Consider the following 17,315-nt stretch of genomic DNA (forward strand, 5'->3'; position numbering starts at 1 on the left):
GAGTGTCTCGATTCGAGGTTACGGTATCGTTTCAGTCCCGCTGGAGAACGCTGGCTTTTCGTGTGGGGTGGTAAACACTCGTTATCACAGTCACGTCATCTTTCTCTGATGCCGCGTTCGATGTGTTTATGACCCGCCGGGAAGGGGATTGATGGTGGGGGAAGGAGCGCTTGACTACGGGGGCGTTGCCATGCGTTATCCGACAACCCTTCCACACATTTCATGGAGCTTCCTTTATCGTTTACGTGTTATCACCAGTAGCACCAGCGTTTTACTTCCGAGTTGCCTGTGGATATTTGACTCCGTTTCCCTTTTTTAAAAGACCTCTGGCGATCATGGTTTCCCGAGGATCACGACGGTAAAGTAGAGAAATTCCAGCAACCCCCTCCCCCCCCCCCCCCCCAGAAAAAAACCAATATTCCATGATTTTGTTCCTTTGAATTTTATCATTCTTCGCTGACCAAAGGCGTGCAATATTTCCGTAAAAAAAAAAAAAAATTTTAATTTTTGCGCTTCTTCCTGACACTGCCTTAGTTACAACATAGGCTACTTACGGATTCTTCAATGTCGTGTCGAATCTGTGTACACGGTGACAAAAAATGTTACGGAAACTACGCACAAAGTCAAATTCTGAGGCACTATCACGGATGGAGTTCAAACCTCATCGTGCCAGAAAATACAACTCGGCTCGAAAATACTTGGCATAACAGCAATGCTTCGAAGAATGAAACCAATTGCATATGCGTGACACACCTAATGGTTTAGCGACACAGGCTGAGCCTTTTTTTATTTTATTTCTTGGCCTAATATATATTTACCTAACGGTTTCCTGAAGGAAAAATAAAAGTCCCCGAAAAGTCTGGATGTTCTCTGTTTTTCAAAAGGTATATGCACCTCTAAGTTTTAGTCTCGTGTTACTGAGAGTAACTGAAGAAATAGAAACTGGTACAGTAAGCTCCGTCGGTGTGGTGGCCAGCTTGCCTTTGATCCAAATTTTGGTTCGTGTTTTTGAGTTACACCTCGACTCTAAAGGTGTTTTAAACATTGTTATTGTATGAACCGTCATCATAAGGTGAAGAATTTTATAGACTTAAAAACACACAAATAATTTAATATCAGCAATATCCATAGTTACGAATATGTATCTGGTATTGGTCTCAACCAGGTTCTAAAAAAAAAAAATATCAAATTTTAATAAAAAAAACATTTAATGTATTTTACCTTATGTTATACTTTTAGCCAATAAACAATTCTAACTACATACTGCATGAAAAATGCTTTGTCTGTTTACACTAAATGAAATAACTCCGTGATTATTTTTTTAATTAAACAATGCCATCAAAGAAAATGTGTCATTTACACTTTATGTCTGCTACTACAGTTCAATTGTTTCCCCGATTAATAATTGTAGTCTTCTTACAACTCTCGCAGGCATGATAAGATAACTCCTTCACGTAGTTCCGTGTCTGCACTTGCATTTAAGCCAGTCTGTTTTTTTTTTTTTTTTTTTTTTAAATATCTGTACACTCGGTAGCTGTCGGTTTACTGAACGACGACTCTTGGTCCTAACTGTCCTCGAACACGCAGCTGCACGTGGCTTGTGTGGTTTCCAGCGGCCCGCCTGGGGTCGACCACAGTCCCGCTACCCGGCAGCTTCCAGAGGTTTCCTTTCTGCGTCTGTCTCGAGCGTCTCTGAAGTGCGGTTTCGGCGGTCGCGCGGCAGTTAGCGGTGAATCATCCTCCACTGACAACTGTGAGCAGACACCGTGTCACAGTGGCGGTAACACAAAACAAGTTGCTCTATTTGATATATATATATATATTTTAATTATTTTTGCACTCCTGTGTTCTCTGTGGCTTTATGCGTTCAAGTGGAAGTCGTTCTCTGTGGCGTTATGCGGGAAGGTGTTAAGTCGTTCTTTGTGGTGCTATGCGATATGGTGGAACGCAACTACACTTCGGAACCTATAATACCACACTGAATCTATTCTCTATATCCACAAACCATGGAGTTAGAAACTGTCCGTGGATGGCATGCTGTGAAGTGCAAGCATCCGAACCCAGTGATACAGTGTTGCAAATTTACATATATATATATATATAATTTTATCACAGGAAGATTTCTGTTTCATTTTTAAAAATAATGTAATTTTTTTTTTTTACGTTGACTTGGAACTTTTGGGCTGTGAATGGGTTACACTGTGGAAAACGTACAGTTCGTTTCGTAACAGTGGCTGCAGGCAACCTCGCTTTTGTTCCGCCCCGCCAGTCTCTCCACCTGTAATTTTTCTCTCGGATCCAAAGCCGTCTTCGTGGGGCCCCGTAAATTTTCGGAGCCCGTCCGCCTTGTTATCTCCCCCGCGCCTGATTCATCTACCCTGGCAGCGGTGTCCTCGTACATAACTCCTCCGGCTCCCGCGAGCGAACCCCCTGCTGCGCCGTGCGTCCCGAGCGAAGAAGTGCTTCGGAAGTCAACTAACTCTCCGTAGGCTTCCCTCCTCTGCCCGCGGCCCGCGAGTACCTCGGCTGCTGACGAGGTGCCGGCTCGCCATGACGTACACCTCGGGTCATGCGCACAAGTGTTTTCACCGCCTCGAGATCGAACGCACTGATCCACACTGCCGAACTACCACAACGCCGAAATGACAAATTGACCACAACGCCGACAGCTAGAAAACTGCCGTGTACCACAACGCCGATTTACCACAACGCCGAAATACACTAACGCCGAAAAATGTCATTGCAGGACTGCCACAAAGGTTAGGTTAGGTTAGACTAGGTTAGGTTAGACTAGGTTAGGTTAGACTAGGATAGGCTAGATTAAGTTAGGTTATATTACGCTAGGTTAGGTTAGGTAAGGTTAGGTTTGATAGTGGTATTTCGGCGTAAAGGTACATTTAAGAAACACACACAAATTAATTCAGTTGTTATTTCGGCGTTGTGGTACACGGCAGTTTTCTAGCTGTCGGCGTTGTGGTCAATTTTGACATTCGGCGTTATGGTATTTCGGCGTTGTGGTAACGACCCATGTACAACACCTCACAAGCACAGGATGTCCATAAAACAATGTCCCAGTTACAATGGTGTAGGATATTGGTATGTATGTATGACGTCGTTAAACTCCGACACCGTCTGATCGATCGCCATAAAAGTTGGCACATCGACGTGTTTTTTTCTTGGAGAATGTTTTTATGCTAACTCGCCGCTAGATGGCGCTGCAGCGCATCAACTTCTAAACCATTCAACCGATCGCCACGGGTAAACAGAAAATTATAGTTCATAGACATACAAGCAGTAATTGCGTGTCATTTTTCCATTTACACCACATTGTTATGTAGCGCTACCACCCTGTGTTCAGCCCGGGCAACGCCGTTTACTGCAGCTGTAACTATTATTTTTTTATTAATGTATGTTTGAAGTGGGTTATATAATTTTTTTAATGTCCTTTCTCCGACGGCTTTTAGAAATTTTGAACTTTTTTGTATTCGGAGATGAGTCACGTACTAGCTTATTATTTACTTATCTGATTTAAATGTAATGCTCTAAAGATGTACTCTGCTAGCGTAAAATAAAATATTTACAATGTTAGTGACCGACTAAAGCCGCACACTAAACGTTTCCTGTTTATGTAATGTTTGTGTAATCATGTTTTCTAGTTCTGGACTGACAACGATGTTCTTTTTAATGCTTTCTTTCTGCGGAAAGGCATATTCGGGTCATGTGTTATCTCCTGAGTTAATAAAAATTTAAGTTATTGTTATTGGACATTTCGACGAGATAACGCTCATGGGTCCAGATATGCCTGATATTTATACACAAATTACGCAAGGAACGAAAAACGCAAATACGCAAAACACAGCCAACGCAAGAAAATCACAATCTCTTATACCACGGAAATAGTAAAATTGTTTGAAAAAAAAAATTTCCCGGTTAATCATGGAAATGAGTGAAATCATTTTGATTGAAACGTATTATCTTATTTCACTGTGCGAAAATTTAAAAAGTGAAAAAGTAATGGATATGATACAAATAAAACCGTAGTATTCTATGCACGTGACGTGTTATTAGCCCTATTATTTCTATAAATCATTTTACGACAACGTCAAAATTCGCGATGTTTGTAGAGCTTCGTCCAATCAAACAAATCCAGGCGCTCAGTGTTCCACCTTAAATACTTTCTCTACTATTTGCAACCTTCTCGATTTTCAACTTATTTTGTCGTGATTAACCTTTGCCGAAGTTTCTCGGTTCGGATTCAAACTCACCCTATACATATTTTTAATTTTTAATTTGAGATGGATGTAGCAAAAGGTTCTTTTTCATAAATTTTTTTTGAATAGTCCAACGTTATACGAAATGAAGATTTATTCAGAAATTTCGATTCGTTTTCTGCAACACAAAACATACATTGTTTTCATATGCAACTGATAATCTGCTATTAAAACCTCCTCAGTGGGAATGTACACTATACTGTACATTCCAATCTGGTACGCTTTAATGCCAAGAAAGCACTTGTAAAAAATAAATTGTCAGATAGTGGTTTTATGACTAACTAGTAATTTTGGAAGAGGTTCCAGCAAAGAAACCTTAAATATTCTTATTATTATAATAATTATAGCATGTGCAGTATATTGTTCATTTTCTCAGAGTACAAAATTTTTTTTCTGATAAATTGGTACTGAGGAGGATTGATGTGCACATTTCTATTTCATTGTACTCTGCTGTGCATCAGTTTTTACGCGGAGTTCCGCGAAGTGTGGAAAATAATAATGGTGTCACTGTGTGTCCAAATGTATAATTATTCTAAAACAAATCGATTAGTATTCGATTCAAAATTCGATTCTAACTAACAAAAACAGGATACGCAAATGTTTTGGTTCCTCGCGCGTCTGGGGAACGCCCCGTGGACGCGGAATGCCATCATGAACTCGGGTCGCGCGTTACGACGCTACGAGGGCGGACGCTACGAGGACGGACGCTACGAGGGCGGACGCTACGAAGACGTACGCTACGAGGGCGGACGCTACGAGGGCGGACGCTACGAGGGCGGACGCTGCGAGGACGGACGCTGCGAGGACGTACGCTACGAGGGCGGACGCTACGAGGGCGGACGCTACGAGGGCGGACGCTACGAGGGCGGACGCTACGAAGACGTACGCTACGAGGGCGGACGCTACGAAGACGTACGCTACGAGGGCGGACGCTACGAAGACGTACGCTACGAGGGCGGACGCTACGAGGGCGGACGCTACGAGGACGGATGCTACGAGGGCGGAAGCTACGAGGGCGGACGCTACGAGGGCGGACGCTACGAGGACGGACGCTACGAAAACGTACGCTACGAGGACGTACGCTACGAGGGCGGACGCTACGAAGACGTACGCTACGAGGGCGGACGCTACGAGGGCGGACGCTACGAGGGCGGACGCTGCGAGGGCGGACGCTGCGAGGGCGGACGCTGCGAGGACGTACGCTACGAGGGCGGACGCTACGAGGGCGGACGCTGCGAGGGCGGACGCTACGAGGGCGGACGCTACGAGGGCGGACGCTACGAGGGCGGACGCTACGAGAGCGGACGCTACGAGGGCGGACGCTACGAGGACGGACGCTACGAGGACGGACGCTACGAGGGCGGACGCTACGAGGGCGGACGCTACGAGGGCGGACGCTACGAGGGCGGACGCTACGAGGACGGACGCTACGAGGGCGGACGCTGCGAGTACGGACGCTACGAGGGCGGACGCTACGAGGACGGACGCTACGAGGGCGGACGCTACGAGGACGGACGCTACGAGGACGGACGCTACGAGGGCGGACGCTACGAGGGCGGACGCTACGAAGACGTACGCTACGAGGGCGGACGCTACGAGGGCGGACGCTACGAGGGCGGACGCTACGAGGGCGGACGCTGTGAGGGCGGACGCTGCGAGGACGTATGCTACGAGGGCGGACGCTACGAGGGCGGACGCTACGAGGGCGGACGCTACGAGGGCGGACGCTACGAGGACGGACGCTACGAGGGCGGACGCTACGAGGGCGGACGCTGCGAGGACTGACGCTGCGAGGACTGACGCTACGAGGGCGGACGCTACGAAGACGTACGCTACGAGGGCGGACGCTACGAGGGCGGACGCTGCGAGGGCGGACGCTGCGAGGGCGGACGCTGCGAGGACGTACGCTACGAGGGCGGACGCTACGAGGGCGGACGCTACGAGGGCGGACGCTACGAGAGCGGACGCTACGAGAGCGGACGCTACGAGAGCGGACGCTACGAGGGCGGACGCTACGAGGGCGGACGCTGCGAGAGCGGACGCTACGAGGGCGGACGCTACGAGGACGGACGCTACGAGGACGGACGCTACGAGGGCGGACGCTACGAGGGCGGACGCTACGAGGGCGGACGCTGCGAGGGCGGACGCTGCGAGGACGGACGCTACGAGGGCGGACGCTACGAGGACGGACGCTACGAGGGCGGACGCTACGAGGACGGACGCTACGAGGACGGACGCTACGAGGGCGGACGCTACGAGGACGGACGCTACGAGGGCGGACGCTACGAAGACGTACGCTACGAGGGCGGACGCTACGAAGACGTACGCTACGAGGGCGGATGCTACGAGGGCGGACGCTACGAGGGCGGACGCTGCGAGGACGTATGCTACGAGGGCGGACGCTACGAGGGCGGACGCTACGAGGGCGGACGCTACGAGGGCGGACGCTACGAGGACGGACGCTACGAGGGCGGACGCTGCGAGGACGGATGCTGCGAGGACTGACGCTACGAGGGCGGACGCTGCGAGGACTGACGCTACGAGGGCGGACGCTACGAAGACGTACGCTACGAGGGCGGACGCTACGAGGGCGGACGCTGCGAGGGCGGACGCTGCGAGGGCGGACGCTGCGAGGACGTACGCTACGAGGGCGGACGCTACGAGGGCGTACGCTACGAGGGCGGACGCTACGAGAGCGGACGCTACGAGAGCGGACGCTACGAGGACGGACGCTACGAGGGCGGACGCTGCGAGGGCGGACGCTACGAGGGCGGACGCTGCGAGGGCGGACGCTGCGAGGACGTACGCTACGAGGGCGGACGCTACGAGGGCGGACGCTACGAGGGCGGACGCTGCGAGGGCGGACGCTGCGAGGACGGACGCTACGAGGGCGGACGCTGCGAGGACGGACGCTGCGAGGACTGACGCTACGAGGGCGGACGCTTCGAGGGCGGACGCTACGAGGGCGGACGCTACGAGGGCGGACGCTACGAGAGCGGACGCTACGAGGACGGACGCTACGAGGACGGACGCTACGAGGACGGACGCTACGAGGACGGACGCTACGAGGACGGACGCTACGAGGGCGGACGCTACGAGGACGGACGCTACGAGGGCGGACGCTACGAAGACGTACGCTACGAGGGCGGACGCTACGAGGACGGACGCTAAAACGCGAGGCCGGCCCGTGACGCGGCTCGACGCGCGACGCACGTGCGGGGAAGATCGTTGTCGTGGGTTTTGAATCGATTCCGAAGGAAGGCGGGGGTCCCGTACCCTAACTAACGCGTGGGACGCCTCGAAGCTTCGAAGGTTTTAAGGAGATGGGTCGTCCCCTGACCGGCATAAGGATGAGGTCCTGAGACGCCCACGTGACTTCTGCTCGCGCTCATGATGTATACGTCCTGTTTGCCCGCGGCGGCCAGTTTTCCCGTAGGCGTGGACGTCTAGGCGGATTTTGTACGCCCTTTGATGTCGCTCCGTAGGGTGTTTGAAATGCAACGCTTTAACGAAAAACCACACGTCGTTTTTGCGATCCGTTTACACTCGAAGAAAAAAAAAAAATGTTACGAGAATTTGTAAGAAATATAGCATATAACTTGTCACCTAGGTGATACAGTCTGTGTTCTTTAACTTGGCTCAATTTTGATAGTTCTCAAAAGTATAGTACCCGTGATCTACGTATATCTTTGAACATTTTTTCCCCACCAACAGAGTTTGTAAATAAATTCATGTGATGCTTTCGTCAAGGGGCAGTTGGGGAGATGGCAACAACTGGTACTACTTTCAAGAACTGTCAAATTTGAAACAAGTTATATGAGACAAACTATACCACCTAGGTGATGAGCTACATATAATGCTGACAGTCGTGTGTGTTTCGTTTATTTCTTTTCAATGTATTTTATTTAATTCTAAGTCTTTTACAAAAAAAGGATGCTCTGGTACTTTTACAAAAGATGCCAAGGAATAGTTTGTAATACTACAATAAAGATATTGTAACTTTGGCAATTTTTGGCACATACGAAATACTGTGTATTTCTTACGAAAATTGCCCCATGATTTTATATTTGAACTGATGTTTCATTCAATAATAATTTATGTTTAAACTACGTAAAAGATAATAGAATATTCAATAATTGGAATTTTATTTTGTTTCATTGTGGATAATCAATGCGTGCAGATAATGCTGGAAAGCTATTCAGGGAACGGTTTACAAATGACTTTAATTATTGGACGGGTAAGAATTCTAACCCAGTATTACTGCGATCACTGTTTTGTAGCGATACAGTTTTTTCCGTGCAAATATACCAATATTCGAATATCTGAAATCTTTACATGAATACTCCCGTTTCATTTACAACAACAAAACATTGGTTGTCTGTGAAGTCGGTTTACGGACGATAGTTTAACGTGACAACGTCATAACAAAACATTGATGAAATGATTGCATACTTTTATGAATAAAATTGAATAATTTTTATTGAATTATCACTATTTTGTATGGATACAAAGAAGGAGTGAAATGAAATCTACAATTTAATTGATAAATTTACTTTTATTTGCACTCATTAATTCAAATGTGTTTATTACTTTAACCGACAGATTATTTTAACTATAACTTTTATACATGTTTGCTATTTTTAACTTCTTCCAATCTGTGTTATTCTGTTAAGGATAGGACGATGATAGGAAAAGTAGGAAACGAATTGGTAGTGTTTCAAGTTTAATGTGCCTCGAAAAAGTCAAATCGATGGTTGTTCCAATCGAGTGGAAGAGAGATGGATGCGGCGCAAGCGTACAATGAGCGTAACGGGACACAGCGTAACGGGACACTTTTTCGTGTGTGCAGCCGGCGTTCATCGATTTATTAGACGTTGTCACGTCAAATAAATACAGTGTATAAGATCGTATAAATGAACATTTTGTTGCCCACCCTGCCAGCGCGGGAGCTATCAGCAATCTAGTTGCAATGAGCACCTCCAGAACTATTTCTAGCTTTAAATAGCGGATTCGCATGACGCAACGACGAGAGTATTTGCAGCCATTTGTTTGCGGCGGGAGGCCCCACTTTCCTTTCAAGCGTCGAGATCGATATTATGGGGCGGTTCAGCCGCGCGAAATGACCTCTAACCTTTCTCTCTCTCTCTCTCTCTCTCTCCCCTTTTCTTCTCACTCTCCCTTTTTTTTTCTATCTCTGGTCGAAAATACCGCCGGCTTATTTCTGTCTGGAGGGGCGGAGTTGCTATTGAAATTGTAGAGGTGGGTGGCTCGAATATTTGTAATATCGGAGTTCCTTTTTCCCCCGTAGTCGTAGTATTATTCACGCCAACATGTAGAAAAGTGAAGTCAAGGATTCCGAAAATTTTTTTTTATACTGAGCTTCAGACATATATATAATATTAAGTCTAACATATTAAAACTTATTCTTTACATTTTTTTTTTTTACTTTCTCATTGGTTTATAAATAATAGCTGTAAAACCTAACCGACTTTGCAGAGGTATAAAAATATTTAAAACAGAGTCAGTTTTCTTTGAAGTGTTACTACTTGAAAACTGATATTTAAATAAATGTCAAGTTCGAAGACACGTTTTCATATCTAGCCTCATATTCAATTTCATTGAATCAGTACTGTATCTATAAGATGACAATGATTATTTCAGAAAGGTTCGATTAAGATCATAAAATTATGTTCACTTCCAATATATATTTTATGTGGAGTATATAAGTAGCATACTTCGAACGCACATAAGTACCGCGTGTTGGAGCGAAGTGGTTATATTATTATTATTATTATTATTATATAAAGGTTGAGTCAGCGTAAGCCAAAGCACTTAATTTAGTCATTTTTCTTAATTACTAGCTCTAAATTTGCTTAACTTTACAAAATCGTAATTGCATTATTTGTTTTTTTAAACAAAACACTATTTATATGCCCGTCTGGAATGATGTTGCTTTCTAACAAATAACATAAATTTTATTTAGTTTTCGAGTTCTTTTCTGTTAAACGACAAACGTACTCACTTTCTTTATAATATAGGTGCAGACTTGTCGTATTTTTAATATCTATGAATTTTGTTTTATTTTCCCTGGAGTGTAGGACCGTGAAAACATCAAGGAAAATTATCTATACTAATTTTAATTTATAGTGCACAGGTCAGCTGTCTCTCTTCGAGGTTTTCACTGCTGGTGTTGTCACTCGTTTTATTATTATTTTTTTTTTTCAATGTTTATTTAACCGTCCAGTTGAAACGTGTATTTCGTGTTATTAAGCTCGAAGTGAATATTTTGTTATTCGTCATTTACTTCACTTTCGAAGGAAGATCCTCTATTTAGATTTGTTGAACGTCGTTACGACGATATTTTACCTGTTGAGGTGTTAACCGCGTCGACTGTTACGAGTTAAAGATTCTGACAAAAAATATATATATTTGAATGCTCGACCCAATGATATTTTTGTAGCGATTCGTGCCCGGCGTCTCTTGACAAATGCGTTTAAATCACGTGACGCAAGGATGTTAAATGTGCGATTTGGAGATATACTTGACAATCCAACGTGTATTCACGTTTTTTTTTTTTTTTTTTGTTAAATCCAACCGCCAAGAAGCGTGACCCTTTTCAAGCGAAGCAGTTCTGGCCTTTATAATGGTCAGTTTCCCAACAAGGCGGTCGGGACCGCCGTGCCCGGTGCTATCGGCGTCATCATCGGGGGCAGTAGTACCTCGTGGAGCGAACAGGTAGGCCAAGCGCTGCCACGTTCCGCTGACCGTGCGACCCGCCTTGCCTCGCGCGGTCTCGCGTTTCCCGTCGGCCGTCGCAAAAAAAAAAAAATCAATTTATTAATAGCACATTACATGACGTCTGTTTTCAAGCAGAGTGAGTCCCACGCCTCGGCCGTGAGCTGTTCTGCACTATTACTAGAGACATGCAAAATTCGCGGATTCATTTCGTGATATGCTACAATTCAAATAATTATACCTTAGCGCTGCTTCTGCAATTAGTTAATTCTGTTAATCTGGAGGACTGAGGGCCAATTAGGGACCCTCGCTCAAAGAAGTGTCGAATCACAGACACTCGGTCGAGACGACTCACAAGTCAGCAGCCAATGAACAGGTGGCATTTGCCCGAGTGTGTAGAGTGTAGTAGAGTCAATCCTTGAGGTCACTGAATCCGCGAATTTTGCAGGTCTCTAACTATTACAAATGATTAGGGACCCGGAAAATTCGCGGGTTCAATGACCTTTTAGGATAGACTCCGATATCCTCTTACACACTCGGGCAAATGCCAACTGTTCATTGGCTGCTGACTTGTGAGTCTTCACGACTGGGTGGCCTGTGATTCGACACTTATATGAGTGAGGGTCTCAGTAATTGGCCCTCAGTCCTCCAGATTAACAGTGGACCAATGGCAGAAGCAGCACTAAGGTATAATTATTTGAATTTTAGCATAGCACATACTGAACCCGCGGATTTTTCAGGTCTCTACAAATGATTCATTTGGGAACAAGTTGTTTGTAAATACTTCGTACGACACATGACTATGATTTTTTTTTGCATTTATCAAATACGTTTTTTCCCCTTCGAAAATTGACGATTGATTTTATATTTGATTTGATGTTTCATTTAAGCCTATTGTTTTTTAATCATGGTAAAGATAATTGAATATTCAACAATTTTATATCTCGGTAGCCTGTATACTCCTACGCAAATATTGCATGCCCTTGCATCCCGCATGTATATGCAGGTTTTACCTGGGCCCAACTTAGCATAGTTTTAAGCTAGTTCTATCATAAGGGGAGTTATTCATGGCGCCAATCGCCATACGACAGTTACGTATTTTGTTATTTTTTATAAGAGTTATATAACAAGCCATTTTTACTTTAGTTAGAACTATAGCTTTAGGTAAATTATAAAACTTTTTTCTTTATTTTTTATGAATAAAGTCTGTAATAATGTCAATTTTTTTATACCCCAAAGCATCTTTTGTGTGTTAATGTACAATTATTATTTAAACTTACTAGTATTTTTTTTTTTAGTTTGTATTGTATGTAAAAGTTTGTTTTCGTTTTCTTAAATAGAGTTTTTATTTAAGTTGAATTAGCAAAATTAATATTGTTTAATTATAAATTTGTATGAACTTTGTAAAACAGGAGCGTGGCTCAGTGGAAGACAAGGCGGCATGCCTTCGCTGCACAAGATAAGAAAAAATAAAATATGATGATGAACGAGCGGAGCGTTGTGAATCGTCCGGCCAGTTGAGGGATAAACGGTGGACGGACCGACACGACGGATCGTTGGGAGTCCATCTTCAACCTACCGACTGTAAAGAAGTGACACTTAAAAAATTGGTTGTCTGTAAAGTTGGTTTACGGACGATAGTTTAACGTGACAACGTCATAACAAAACATTGATGAAATTATTGCATACTTTTATGAATAAATTTGAATCATTTCTATTGAATTATCACTATTTTGTATGGATACAAAGAAGGAATGAAATGAAATCTACAATTTAATTGATAAATTCACTTTTATTTGAACTCATTAATTCAAGTATGTTTATTACTTTAACGAAGAGATTATTTTAACAATATATGTTATACATGTTTGTCATTTAACTTCTTCCAATCTGTGTTATTCTGTTAAGGATAGGACGATGATAGGAAAAGTAGGAAACGAATGGGAGTGTTTCAAGTTTAATGTGCCTCGAAAAAAGTCAAATCGATGGTTGTTTAATCGAGTGGAAGAGCGATAGATGCGGCGCAAGCGTACAATGAGCATAACGGGACACAGCGTAACGGGACACTTTCTCGTGCGTGCAGCCGGCGTTCATCGATTTATTAGACGTCACGTCAACAAAAAAAAAAAATGAAGAGGTGCTCGATACGGTTCTGGAGTCTTGACTCTGGGTCGGAGAATAGTGTTGGGTTTCCCCGTTTCCGTGGTCTCTCCCCACACGGCGCCTTGTAATCCCTCCCCCTCTGCATTCTCCTCTGGCGGGCCCGAGCCAGCGCAGGTATGCACTCCCGATCTCCAGATTCGTCGGAGCGTGAACCTTCCGGAAAGGTGAGGGAGAGGATTTAGGCGTTCCGCGTCAGCGGGCGCCAGCTGCGCGCCAGGAGGCGTTACGCGTCAATGGGCGCCAGCGGCGCGTCGTACATAAAGAGAGAGAGAGAGGGAGAGAGAGAGAGAGAGAGAGAGAGGAGGAGAGAGAGAGAGAGAGAGAGAGAGAGGGAGAGAGAGAGAGAGAGAGAGAGAGAAATCTAAAAGTAGAGTTTTCATGTCGCGCGTTTTTACGCACGCAGGCTCTACACACACACACACACGCACACACACACACGCTCTCTCTAAGGGCGGCTCCTTCCCTCCAGAGACTCTGAGTTATGTTGTACCGGCCCCGTGAAACTAACCTTTCATTATATCACCGGTTAGGTATCACACACCATGATTTTTTTTTCTTCTCTCTTTTTTGAAATAAACTGTTATCTAATAGCTATTTCTATAAACTAAACATACATTGTTGTTCTTTCACTAATATTTTGAACAGATAATCACTTAGTGTAATATAATGGGTATTAAATGTTGCGCAAGTGATATTAATTACGAGCATTTGTGCGATACCACCCCATTATATTACAAAAGTAAACATCCGTTCAAAATATATGTGGCAGGTCAACAAATGTAAGATATCTACAGCGTTAAAAATTACAGAAATAAAGCTAAACTAGTAGTAATGACGAAAAAAAATCTGCATTAAGTGCGAGACCCAGACAATTTCATAGTAGGCTGAGTCAATATATTTCTCGAAACACTGAAGTTCGTCTAGACTGTCAACATGTTTCGCTAGAACACTGGTTACAAATTATCCAGAAATCTTGGTAATATTGTAGTTGACATCTTCGTACATTTTACCGATACCGATTTATTCTATTTTTAACACGAACCAACTATCATTAACTTGGTATGCAAACAAATTATAGAAGAAAAAACTGGTAAAGTCCTCGGAATGTTTACCTTGTTTACAGCGGAACATGTAACTTCGTAGTCCGCGGTCTTTCTTTGAAAAAGACCGTGAACTCTTAACTGTGATTTCCAACAGTGAAAACGTACCTACTATCGAATTGTTCTGAAATTTATCCGTTCATCCCCCCCCCCCCCTTTTTTTTTCCTGTGAAAGTTCACGCACGAATCCGGAAGCGGCCGTACGTTTCCACCGGTCACGTGATCGACCTCAATAGGAGTGTATGATGAACCGGGGGGGGGGGGGGGGGGGGAGGGTATGGTTAGCATAGGCGCTAATGAGGATGGTGTTTCGGTATTGGAACGAGAGGGGAATGGTTGAAGGGGGGGGGGGGGTAGCAGAGATTTTTTTTGTGCCCACTTCCCCCCTCACCCTCTCCACCCCAACACTTTAATTCGCCTTTGTGCCAACGAGCCGAGTGAGGTCCGCGCGTCGCGCCATTCACGCCAGCCCCCCTCTCGAACACTCGCTGGGCCGGACGCTAGGACAATTGACCCATTAATTTACCGGCTAGGGGAAGGGGGGGGGTGTGTGTGTTAGAGGAAGGTTCCCCTCCCCTTGCCGTGCCGTTACGCCCGGCTCAGTGTTGCCAAATTTCCCTGATTCGTTACTAGGGCCACGTGTCGCGACGCCGGATTCACAACATGCACGTAGTCCCAACAATAGAAACACTGCTCACAGTAGCAAAAGTGTGCTTTCACAAGAAAAATATAATTGGAAAAAGAGCTAAAAAATATATATATATAGGCCTGTTTATAATGCTGAGAGACCTGCAAAATTCGCGGATGCATTCGGTGATAGGCTAGAATTCTAACACATATACCTCTTAGATAATTTTGCTATTGGCTTACTGTTCATCTGGACGAATCTCAACCAGTTATAAACCCTCAACCAAAGAAGGATCAAATCACAAACAAACCAGCTGAGACGACTTGCAAGTCGGAAGCCAATGATCTTGCGTTATTTGCCCGAGTGTACACCGGTATGTGCAGTCTATCCTGAAGGGCATCGAAACTGCGAATTTTGCAGGTCTCTAATAATGCTACAAATATAACAGTGTACATTTTGTAATGCACTGTTCTGGTTGGTAACTTTTAGAATGTCTGGTGTAAAGATAATAAACAGCAATAATTATAATCCTGTCCTTAAATAAATGACGTTTACGTACACGATTTGTAATGGTAGCCCATATAATGATTGCCGCGTTGCGACCGCAAACCTTTGCACTAGTGTACGCAAAGTCATATATTGCTCTTACTTAATACGTACTCAATCGTAAACCATCCTTAACTCCTTTTTTTTTCATATGAACCGCTATTATTTAATGCTCCACAAGAATAGGCATACACTGCCCAGTTTACAGAGTTCGAATCGTGGATTCACAAGAAAATATTCCGGCAAAGAGTTTTCAAAGAAATTATTTGTACAGTTACAAAAATGAGCAAATACCTATTTCGTGCCGCCATTCACATTTCATACATAACACGCGAATGTACGTAGGATTTCTTTTCTTTCAAATTTGACCTCTCGTGCAAACCATCTTACACGAATCTTTGACAGATTCACACTTTTCATTGAACTCGCCCGAAAGAGTAATGTACAGGAATAAATTCAGTTTCATTACTATTATTTGAATATTATTTGTATGTGATTTCAGTATGTTAACTTTTAAAATGTATTATTTGTTTGTATGTTTGACGGATACAGTTTTAATTATAATTTATATTTAACGTGGTTTTTCCTTCCTTCATATAGTTTAGATTTTATCGTCGTCTTTAAAAACTTTCTAGTGTTTGAATTACAGCTAGGCAATATTTAATTACTTTGATCTAATTTTGTTTTCAAAGATATTTTATTTAAAGTTTTTTTTGGTAACCTGTTCGTTGCGTGCTTACGTACCATGCCACCTCATCCATCTCTCCAAGCAGGTGGATAAGGGCAGCTGGTCCAACCAATCTGGTCCCTTCTACCCCGTCGGACTCGTCCATTTTCATCTCGTCAGTGATAAGCAAATTTCACTCAGGATAAAAAACAAATATAATGACTCCAAATGATGTACCCACAACCCTGTAACACTGACAACACACGGGCAACAATAACCTGTGTTGGAGACACCACACAACTTCTTCCTGTGCAACACAGGGAACTGTTGTAGCTTACAGATAATACTTAAGTTTGTTTATGTCAATTGCGGAGGTTTGTCGTCACATAACTGTCCTCTAGTCCTTTCTGTAATCATTTTTCCTCATCTTAAACGTGTCTTTTTTTTATCCTTAGCAAATGTAAAATGAGATAATAACTGTGTACACGTAAGATTTTTCTTCTACTCCGTTATACAAAACCTTTCAAAATATCATTTTACGTATTTTTGTAGTGAATATAAATATAATACAAATAGCTATGTCGTGAATAAAAAGGTGCTGTGTGAGTACGAGTTTTACACTAATTGAACACAGTAGAGCTAACAATTATGGTGTAAGTACAAAATCTTCTAACGGGTTTTATTTCTCTTATTGTTGAGATTTATAATTAATCACATATGATAATTTTCAGGAATTTGAGAATTTTGAAAAGCTAGGTAAACATTAATTTTTTTTTCTGAAAGAAATTCAAACCATACCTATCCAAAGTAGTCATTAACATTGCCTTTATATCTAACCATGTTGATTTCTGTAATCCGTTCGAGTCTTGTGTGCCCCAAAAATAAAGTAAAATAAATCACTGTCAGCTAATTATTAAAAAAAAAGTGTGCAATATAAGTATATGTTCATTTTGTGAATTCTAGCCACTTAAAATAAAAGTCCACGAGTTTAAAAGTGTTTAAAGTAAATATAATATTATCACCCTGAAATTCTATAGTGGGAAAATAACAGGAAAGTCCAGTGCGGCAGTTATCTCTCTCCCCCCCCCCCCCCCCCCATCCCCCCTTCGTTCATATGTGGGGATGGGCGATCATCTGTGCTTTGGGTAACGGCACAGCATTCCAGGGGGCTCGCGGGACTTTTGTTCGCTCGCGAAAGGGAAGAA

General features: G+C 43.9%; 2 protein-coding genes across 6 annotated transcripts in view; both read left to right on the forward strand.

Annotated features, from left to right (window-relative positions):
- The window catches only part of LOC134537688 (extracellular sulfatase SULF-1 homolog), a 363,580-nt gene that overhangs the window by 106,261 nt on the left and 240,004 nt on the right, over window positions 1-17,315 (forward strand). The window lies entirely within an intron of this gene.
- LOC134537266 (loricrin-like) lies at window positions 4,869-7,442 on the forward strand. The gene is made up of 4 exons (XM_063377537.1): window positions 4,869-6,045; window positions 6,097-6,765; window positions 6,832-7,073; window positions 7,221-7,442. The coding sequence occupies exons 1-4, from the start codon at window positions 4,869-4,871 to the stop codon at window positions 7,440-7,442; spliced, it is 2,310 nt and encodes a 769-aa protein (XP_063233607.1).

The sequence above is a fragment of the Bacillus rossius genome, chromosome 12 (genome assembly GCF_032445375.1).
Source record: "Bacillus rossius redtenbacheri isolate Brsri chromosome 12, Brsri_v3, whole genome shotgun sequence".
Taxonomy (NCBI): Eukaryota; Metazoa; Arthropoda; class Insecta; order Phasmatodea; family Bacillidae; genus Bacillus; species Bacillus rossius.